This window comes from Hyalella azteca, unplaced genomic scaffold (assembly GCF_000764305.2).
Source record: "Hyalella azteca isolate HAZT.00-mixed unplaced genomic scaffold, Hazt_2.0.2 contig4574, whole genome shotgun sequence".
Lineage (NCBI taxonomy): Eukaryota > Metazoa > Arthropoda > Malacostraca > Amphipoda > Hyalellidae > Hyalella > Hyalella azteca.
The window spans coordinates 185,534-195,474 of record NW_025934787.1 but is presented as its reverse complement, the minus strand read 5'-3'; the positions used below and the strand labels follow the sequence as shown (position 1 = coordinate 195,474).

Below are 9,941 nucleotides of genomic sequence, written 5' to 3'. Positions count from 1 at the left end.
AAATTGGCCGTGAGACCGGCCGCGAGTCCGGCCGTTAATTTGTCCGAGACGTAAACCCAGGGGAAGTTAAAAAACAGATCTGAGTGAAAAAAAAAACCATCGCTGGGAGTCCTGTGCTGCAAGTGTTGTGTATAAATCGTCAAACAAAAGCTCAAACTTCTGACTTCGACTTCGGACTGCCGCCCCCCTATCGCCCCCCAAACGCCCTCTTCTTCCATACCGCCCCCCAAAATCTTTCCACCGCCCCTAGGGGGGCGATATCGCCCACTTTGGGAACCACTGCTCTAGAGGGCATAGTAGCATTCGAAGTTCAATGCTTCAGCCAAGGCTCATATCAGTGCTACAAGTGCCGTACATGTCCGCAGCCTGGCTTGCGGATTTACAGCAAAATTTGCGTACTTCAGCTCAGAGGCTTGTCAGGCTGGCTGTAGATATTGCATGCAAAAACAGGGTGTTTACTTCAGGTTAATTAATTTAAGAGTTGAGGTTATATGGCCCACGACTGCGCATCCCCCATGCGGTACATTACTTCATGACGTTTGGGAAACGTAGTACTTTCTCTTTAAGGTCGTGAATCTTCTTCAATCTGACTTAGTAAAAAATTTTTAATAGGATGATTTGTTAGTGCGAGTAATTTGTTGTGATTATTTTGACTGTCAGTTAAGTGCTTGATCTTAGTTATAGTGTCCTTTAATATTCTTCAACGTTCATTCCACACTGGGCGTTCTATGCCATATCCGAAATTGTTTTTTTGTCATTTACTCAATGTTCTGAATTTCACTGTGCGGCTCCATAACCACGCCGACTTCAGTTGAATGAAAAAATCACGAGAACTAGTAGCTTTAATTGTTATAAGCTTTTATTAATAATAGATTTATACTAATATTAGATTTATTTCATTATCAACTTTGTGTTACAGTTTACTTGAGTTTTTAGATGAACTGGCGGTTTGTTTCCGTGTTACAAGGACATTTTCCATTTAATAATAGTATGATTTATATTATCTTGAACGTCATTTACTTCAATAATTGAGTAAGTTTACGAGATAATAATCAGATTTCTAATTTTTGGGGGTAATTGTTGTGTTTTTAAATAAATTTATTGACTATGTCTCTATAACAGACCCGACCATCACTAATCGCAGGTATTATTGGAGACCAGTTGAATCTAAACCAGTATACCGAGGCTAGTTCAAAGAGGCCAGTCTAAAATGGCTAGCCATGTATGGTTATTCGATCATGACCTAACATGTCGAGCCCATTATGGTGAGTCTACCACGACGAGTTTACCACGTCCTTTCTAACACGGCAAACTCAGTATGGTCATCTTTGCTAGTCTACCTCCTCACTTCTAACAGAGAGCCTACCACAGTTAGTCCACTGCGCAGAGTCTACCAAGGCATATCGTCGTAGTTTGCCTGGCAGAGGTAACCGTGGGACTTCGAAGGCATCTCGTGCCTATAGTATACGCCTGAGAAGATCCCTCCGTAGTAGACCATGACAGCGGTGACTCCTGTAGCGTAATCCGTGGGTTCATTTGCAGCCAAGACCCCAACCTGCAGAGGGCTGCCGTCCATCCACACCAGCGATCCATTGCTCAGGCGAGTCAGGCCAATATAGAAGTCTCCGTCTGTTGGTGAAATTCAACGTCTCGCATACTTTATTTAATGTGCAAAGTCTTACGTAATATGAGAAACAATTGATATATGATTCAAAAGTAGACAGTGCGGGACGAATCGTTCTTATATATCAATATTATCTCCTTGTTTGATAAACTTGTAGCGCAAATATAATTGCTAACAGCTTTTGCTCCTAAAGCACAATGACGTTGAACGACGTTATGGAATTGAAATTTTAGCTCAGATCGTTTGAGAAATTATTCCCTTATGATATAGTGGTTTCAAAAATTGAAAATTAATCCATTCCTGGCCTCTCTGTTTATCTAAACATTGAAAATTTTTCACGGCTAGCTAGATCTCAAACCCACAACACATTCCTCAAATCTTGCTGTTCAACCACTATAGGCCATCGCACCGTTCAATGCAACTCAATACGACTTGCAATTACGTCAAGTTTTGTATCAATCGATTCGGTGGCACACCCGGGAAATGTCAAATCCATCGATGTTCTGCTGTACATAACTGTAATGATTTACAGGTGTAGAGACTTCATGTCGTATGGAAAAGATACCGTCATTGGATCGTTATCTAACATAGTAAATTTGACCAAATAGACATTCTTGATTTTCAAAACACATGATGTATTCGTAATTAATTAAAACAATACAACCGCCTCAATAATACAAATATCATGTTCTTCATACAGTAGCGCGACTGATCAATTTGGTGGCGACCGCTTTAAAGTGGCAGTTAGTAACTTTATTCTTATTGATATGTTTAATCAATCGTGCCGAATGAATCGAATGATTTTTCCTTTCAGCCTAACACCTAAAGCTAACTGCACTAACCCGGTACAGATGATGGGTTGTGTCGGACATGACGGACGGACATCACTAGCACAATAGCGCCTTTTTTCATAAATGAGAAAATGCGCTAAAAAGAAGTGATGATATTTGTTGTCATGGAAATGTTAGGTTCTGGAGTCGCGCTCGAAACGAAAAAAGCTACCGGAATGAAAGCCGTGCTAAAGCATGAAGCCAAATTGTATAATTTTCACTTGATGCATTGAATAACCAGGAATTTAAAAGCAAAGACAATACCACAAAAATTCACCATATCTTTATAAGAGAAAACGTTTCGGAGTCCAGCTCCATTGTCAGTTCATAACACAAAATTCTGTTCAGAAGAAGTTCAGTCCTAGAAACACAAATACAATCAATTAGTAAAGTAAAATGCACTGTCAAGTTTCAAAACGGAAAATAAATAAATAAGACGTGAAATTAACGCTAGCAAACGGCCTATCTATTTTCTATTTCAAGATGAAAGGAGCTAAAAACGGCATTCAGAATAGGCTTCTGTTTGAATATATACAGGGATTCTAAAATTCGTAGATCAGTAACACCGGATGTGGAAGCTAGAATTTTAAAATCCTTATCAGATACAGAGGTGTTGCACTGCTCGGCATGAACACGTACAACAGAATGAGCTGGATGTGCAAGTAGGTTCCCCGTTCTATAACTCCTGCCCTTATGCTCAGCCAGCCTAGTATAGAAATTGCGTGACGTCATACCGACGTACGCTAATGCGCACTGCGCACAACTATGTCTGTAAACCAGTGACGATCGCATAAGAACTGGTAGGGTATCCTTAAACCTGAAAAAAGAGCCGATTCTAAAATTGTTAGCTAGCAACACATGTCAAACAGAAGCCTACTCTGAATGCCGCTTTTAGCTCCTTTCCTCTTGAAATAGTAAAATAGATAGACCGTTTGCTAGCGTTAATTTCATGTCTTATTTAATTATTTTCCGTTTTGAAACTTGACAGTGCATTTTACTTTACTAATTGATTTTATTTGTGTTTCTAGGACTGAACTTCTTCTGAACAGAATGAAGTGACGATGGAGCTGGACTCCGAAACGTTTACTCTTACAAAGATATGGTGAATTTTTGTGGTATTGTCTTTGCTTTTAAATTCCTGGTTAACTTGCGATTCAAGCAAACAAGTGATTTTAATACTTATATGCGTGGAATATTTACACCAATGAATGTTCCTGAATATGTCCGCAGTTTGTTTGGTTTTGGCTTGCGCGAGTCGGAAGCCTGGCTTATCCAGACACGTCTGCCTTGCTTGGTCGAGAGTGAATGCCTGAGAGTTGTTGTAGAGGTAGTACAGGCCATCTTCGCGTTTGATGGTGCCAGCTGGTAGACCTGAATAAAAAAATAGTACAAGTGTCTGTGTTGTTGTAGATGTTGTACAGACCATCTTCGCGTTGGAAGGTACCGGCTATGATCGACCTAAATACGTAGAACGAGCTGCAACCACGTATAAAATGTCAGATTTTTGCCCTGAGGTAAGCAATTCGATCTTTTATTTCGGATTACCTCACTCAGTTAGGCTATATACAGGGTGTTTCAGAATTAAGTAACCCTTTTAATTTGTTAATAAATAAAAAACTAAGTACGTTATGAAGTTGAAACTTGTTTTATTTAAAAGAAGAACATTTTTATGGTAATATTGTATCCTAGTTTTTAAATATAATATCTTTTAAGTAACCACCACAATTGTTTTGACAAAATAGGGCTCTTCTCTTCGTTGCTTTCATAACCTTCATTAGTGTTTCTGACGAGAGTGCAAATTTTTGATATCCGCAAATTTTCGATAAAGATATTTAAATGTGTGTTTTGAAGGATCCTTGTTTTGAAATGGATCCTGTAATCACGTTGAACTTCTGTTATTGACATCGTTATTGACTGTAGCGATAATTTTTGTTCTTTCTTCTTTGCTGTAGCGAATCATGATGAAAACTTAAGGCTTGATAATTAAACACAAATTTAGCAAGCTATACAGGATAATGACTTAACTATGATACAATATTACCATGAAAATGTTCTTCTTTTAAATAAAACAAGTTTCAACTTCATAACGTTCTTAGTTTTTTATTTATTAACAAATTAAAAGGGTTACTTAATTCTGAAACACCCTGTATAATCTCACCTAATGGCAGGTAATAGACGTAAGTAGAACCATTGCGTGGTGTCCCCAGCTCGTAGTGGTCGATGTGACGGCAAGTCGCATCAGCGTCGTAGGAGAAGCCCTTGCACACAGAAGGGTTTACGACACACTTCACCTCGCACTGACCTGCAAAAAAATTAGCATTTAATTAATCAAACAACATCCATTGAACATATTAGCACTGCAATAAGCGTCGCAACAAGGAGACGTTTTAATGCACTTTCCATATCTTTGCAGAGGACTTGAAGTGTTTGAAGATTTCGCTCTTCTAAAAGTAAAATCATTTAACGGATGTGCCGATCAATTTCTCGTGCTCAGTAAGGTTACAGTGTATTTTGCGGTTAACACATGCTGGGTGTTACATAGTGATTGTGTAATGACATTCGGAATTATGTACTGAAATTAATCGTCAATTAGTGACTGAATCTTCATAGTAAAGAAGAAAACTGGCTTCGGAAGCATTCACTAACACATCCAAGCCAGTATATAGAACAAGTACAATAAAAGGCCATCTGGTCCTACAAATTCCACGAGTACATGCATAGCATCAACTTTGGCACTCTCACCCACTCATCCATCCACGATGGAAATCACGCAAGCATGGACACAATTGAGCATTGGACACAACCACTCAGCCGCAATTGCCATCACCAACAAAACACTCACATTGGGTGATGCCCAAAAACTCGGCGTAGGCCCTGCCGGTGGCGATGGTGAGGCCAGTGTGGCGGATGGTGACCGCAGGAGAGCCAGGCTTACGAACGATGATAGCTAAGGCACCGCCCAGCATGAGGAGCACCCTAAGTTTCCTCAGCATCCTAAATTATGGGCAATTTGTTTATTCAAACAAAAAGAAGAATGATTTAGATTTTTGTGGTGTTTTATATTTACTTAAGATTAATTATAATATTACAATGTTTTCTTGGGCAGCCACTAGAGAAGAAAATAGGTCACAACATCTGGTATTATTGTGCTCAAGCTCTGAAACATTTGTGTACGACAAGTTAAGTTTTCAATTAAAATTTTAACAATGAGGATGAGCCGCTATACGTTCTTCTTCCAGCGCCACTTCTTGCACTGAGTGGGCAGATTTTACTGCTGCATGTGTACAAGACTCGCTAAGCAATGAAGAGGGCCATCGATTCGTCTAAGAGGTGGAAGCTTTTCATCAACTTACCGGCAGCTGCCATCATGTGCTGCCGTAAGTGTTATCTTGTCAATTTACAGGCGTTTAGTTCTTAGTCTCTTCTTATGTTCAAGAGAAGCTTGGAAATTCATGTAGACTTCATTTGAACGCTTCGTGGTAGTGACTGAAAAGGGTAAAATTATTATTATTTTTTATTGAGCATCAAGGTATTGTTGAAATGAAATTCGTAAATCTTGTACAAGATTTTTATGATTTAGATTTTTTTTATGTGAACTGGAAGATTTTCGTAGTAACGTGTAACGCCAATGTGACAAAGGGTAACAGTGCATCCAAGGTAACGCCGTGTGACAAAGAAGACAGTACGTGACAAAAGTGTTCATACATGTTATACAGGGTAATGTCCTGTTGATTGAAAATGTTACTTGTGTTACTAATGTCAATGATGTAGATGAATTTTTTATTTTTTCTCAACAGGACTGGAAAGTTCACAGACGTGCCATTATGCTATTATGATACGAAAACTTTGCATAAAGCAATATGATCATGACAATCGTGATCACGTTTAAATCACGACTAGTTCATTCAATATGGACCACAGCTCAAACAGCTAAGAGCATTTCTAAAAGCTTTGGGTGTATTAAATAAGCTTGAGTGGTTTAGCGATCACAATTTGATTGAATGCTCCAATTTTAGCCCCCAACGAAATACCTACATTTGTTTTGAGTTTCAAACAAGGCCAGGCATGCACTCAAGACAATCGTAACTGAAACTACAGAGCCCTCTCTCTCTAAGTGAACACTCTCGCGAAGAACCATCAGCGTCATTGAAGTTCTCCGGCATAGATCGCAAGCTAAGAACCATCGGCGTCATTGAAGTTCTCCGGCATATATCGCAAGCTAAGAACCATCGGCGTCATTGAAATTCTCAGGCATTATAGCAAGCTAAGAACCATTGGCATCATGGAAGTTCTCCGGCATAGATCGCAAGCTAAGAACCATTAGCGTCATTGAAGTTCGTCGGCATAGATCGCAAGCTAAGAACCATCGGCGTCATGGAAGTTCTCCGGCATAGATCGCAAGCTAAGAACCATTAGCGTCAAATCATTTCTCATGAACAGATCGAGCGCTAAGAACCTTCAGCGTCGAGGCTTTACTCGTGTATAGATCGCGTTCATCTGGTTCAGCTAATCATAGGTGATCGCTCCACTTCCATTAGTGCAACGGCGTTGTTCCATGAAGAGGCTTGCCCTCTTTTAGGCTGGCTTGCCATCAAAAAAATTATCATGTCCTATGATGAATGAGTTATATCGTTGAAATGCATACAAGAAGATGAAGTCCAAACACATATCGTGTCTAACAAAAACCGAGTAAGAATGAAATTAGCTACCGAAACACAATATATGTAGATCAAGGTTTTCCGCTAATCTAGCTAAAATAATGGGATTTACGTACATTATCCGTGCAGCCTACGCAATAATTTCTTTGACTAAAACAATAATTTAAGAAGCAATTTCATCAGATAATACATCATTTTTCAGTCATGTGAGCAGAAATTATAGAACAGATGCCACTCACTCATATCTGTGAGGTCTAGCTTGCACTCGCGTGTGTTTACCGTTATAGTACTTCTCTTTTCAATGTCAAAATGCGTTAACTTGGTTGTCGAAAGATGCATTCATAAGTTTTCTTAACGTGAACAGACCTATTCATAATTTACCTAGTGTGAAAATATATTTACACGGTGACGCAAAGTGACATATATCCATTGTTACAGGTTAAATTATTTTTGTAGTCTGACTAGAATTTTCATCGAACGTTCGTGATGCGGTAGTTTTGGTCGAGCTTGTTTGGGCGTAGTCGAGCTGTGGCGCAACAAAGTTTTAAAAAAAATCGTGCTTTATTTAAATCTTAAATCGTGCTTCATTCGTGCTTTATTTAAATTCGTATTCGTAAATCGTGCTAAATCGTGCTTTATTTAAAAATCGTGCTATTTATTTTAATTACCAACTCGTAATATCACATTGCAATGTTTTTCTTTCTGCTTAATTAGGTCATTCAATCAACACTTTTTGGAAAATGTCTGTCATTCCTCATAAAAAGTTGAAAATAAATAAGATGGATTAGATTATCTGGAGATTAATGCTGGAACTGTCCAGCATAATTTGACTATAACGATTAACTCGAATTATCGTCTGGAACAGCTTACGTGTGTTCTCTTAAAAATTGTGCGTGTCCCTGTACTCTTCAATCGTGAATGGATTTTGCCCGAGTCTAAGTTAGAATTATATTTATTTATGGTGAGTGGATGAAAGAATCAGGTGTCATATTTTGCCGATTCCGAGTGGCAAACGTGGAACATCCCGACGGCAGAAATCTGGCAGTGCGTGGATTTGAAGAAAGCGTCGCAGGTGAGATCCTACACCACGCGTTACGTGGACGTTTGGTACGCTAAAGAAAGTTCGACATTTGACGTGCGCCACGACATTGAGCGATTAATATCTGGAATAATTTACTGCGTGGTTCGGAAGGGATAAATTAAAAAGCAGTTTAATATGTAAATGTTCTCGCTTATAGCGTCAAACGATTGTTTGTTGGCATCAATGTAAGAATCTGATACGTCAAGTTCTAATACAAGATTTTTGAATGCGGTGCCAAACTCTGATCTTTTATGGACTTGTGATATCAAGTCCACAAGTGCGTTGCCAAACAGCGCTAGTGATATCAAGTCCCGATATAACAGGCTGAGTCGAGCCCTGAAGAATACCTAATTGCTAATTGTCAATATTTACCAAGTGACACGCTCGAGTATATATTTAACCGTATTTAACCATTCCTTGATAATGCTGGCTTTGCAGGCGGTCAATACGGAATACGAATATATCTGACGGTGATACTATGTATAATTTACGGGAGAGGTTCAAAATTTACTGGGCAGTCAAATCTAAACAGAAAACACGCGCAATTCACTCTATTTAATTTCACTGTAAGGTCGTTAATTTAGAACAGAAAAATTGCCTTGAAACAAGTTCAAGGTACAAAGAGTCGAGAAGGCTTCTTGCCTCTATTGACCGAGTCGATCGCGGGCATTTCTGTCACGACAGGTTATATTTATTGCACAGAGCTAGATAAACTCTCATAAGAACACCCTTACTGTCGGTTTGTAATCGCAAAAGTGCGACATTGAGCAACGCTAATCCATGGATAATCATTGCACATTACCGAAGCTACCTTTTTCTACTGTAAGCGAAGTCTTTATTTATCATTTCCAGCTTTCAAAACTGTTAATCGATCATTAATCATTTTCTCATTCGATTCCTAATCTCATATTTAGGCTGTCTCGTTTAAATTTTTACTCTGGCTGTCTACTTGTACAATAGTCGCAAGTTGTACGTTTACATGAGAATACAACTCGACCGAAGGGGTTTTGCTATTCCCCAGTCCTGCCTAACGAGAGACGCACGCAAACTGTCTGTCAAATCACTGTATTCTTGTACCTGCTGGCCGTTCGACCGAGGGCTGGTTCGACGCACGGCCTAGATATGATTGTCCAGAAGCGTTGAAGGCTACGTTCGGGGAAGCAGGAATCATGATGGTCCATTACATCCAGGGCAGTAGTGGTCTTTGGCAGGCAACCCCGTCGGTATAAGCTATTGCATAAATTAATTCTTCATCATTACTTAGTTGTATGATGCATGGAAATGAAAGCAAATGTGATGCCTCGTAATTATCAGTGATGAGGCAAAACATTTACTTAAATTTAATCTTTACGGACAGTAGTAGTCCATGTTTATACATTAAAACGAACATTCCTTATAAGCCATTAAAGATTATTAAAATCAAGGGAAATTAATATTTTATGTTGTAATAAATTATTCACAAAATTGAGGTTGGAAAAAAAATTGGCCAGAAAACTCGCGATGTCGAATATCTAAAGTAATGACTAACATAAATAAAATTTTATTGATGAAGCGGACCAAATTCATCCGTCGTCATGATGAAAATCAATACAATTTCTTTAGCAATCCTTGATCGAGACGCTACTCAAATATTTGGCATCGAGCATTTGAGCGTTTCGGCAATAAACTTTAACGATAATTATTTCATTTAAATTAAAGGTTAAGCAAGTTGGTTCGGTTTACACGTTCCGGTTCTTCTTCTACACTTG

General features: G+C 38.9%; 1 protein-coding gene across 1 annotated transcript; it reads right to left on the bottom strand.

Moving 5' to 3' along the window:
* Positions 1-924: 924 nt before the first annotated feature.
* LOC108678895 lies at positions 925-5,507 on the bottom strand. The gene is made up of 4 exons (XM_018167390.2): positions 5,297-5,507; positions 4,613-4,756; positions 3,655-3,825; positions 925-1,629 (listed from the first exon to the last, which is right to left on the bottom strand). Exons 1-4 carry the CDS (start codon positions 5,445-5,447, stop codon positions 1,391-1,393), a joined length of 705 nt encoding a protein of 234 aa, XP_018022879.1. The 5' UTR covers positions 5,448-5,507; the 3' UTR covers positions 925-1,390.
* Positions 5,508-9,941: the final 4,434 nt, after the last annotated feature.

What these genes read in the sequence shown, in the direction of transcription:
- LOC108678895 (XM_018167390.2), bottom strand. Translation starts at nt 5,447, where the DNA reads ATGCTGAGGAAACTTAGGGTGCTCCTCATGCTGGGCGGTGCCTTAGCT. An exon ending in GTTTTTGGGCATCACCCAAT is followed by an intron (nt 4,757 to 5,296) that starts GTGAGTGTTTTG and finishes ATTTTTTTGCAG; the next exon opens with GTCAGTGCGAGGTGAAGTGT. An exon ending in CGTCTATTACCTGCCATTAG is followed by an intron (nt 3,826 to 4,612) that starts GTGAGATTATAC and finishes TTTTTTATTCAG; the next exon opens with GTCTACCAGCTGGCACCATC.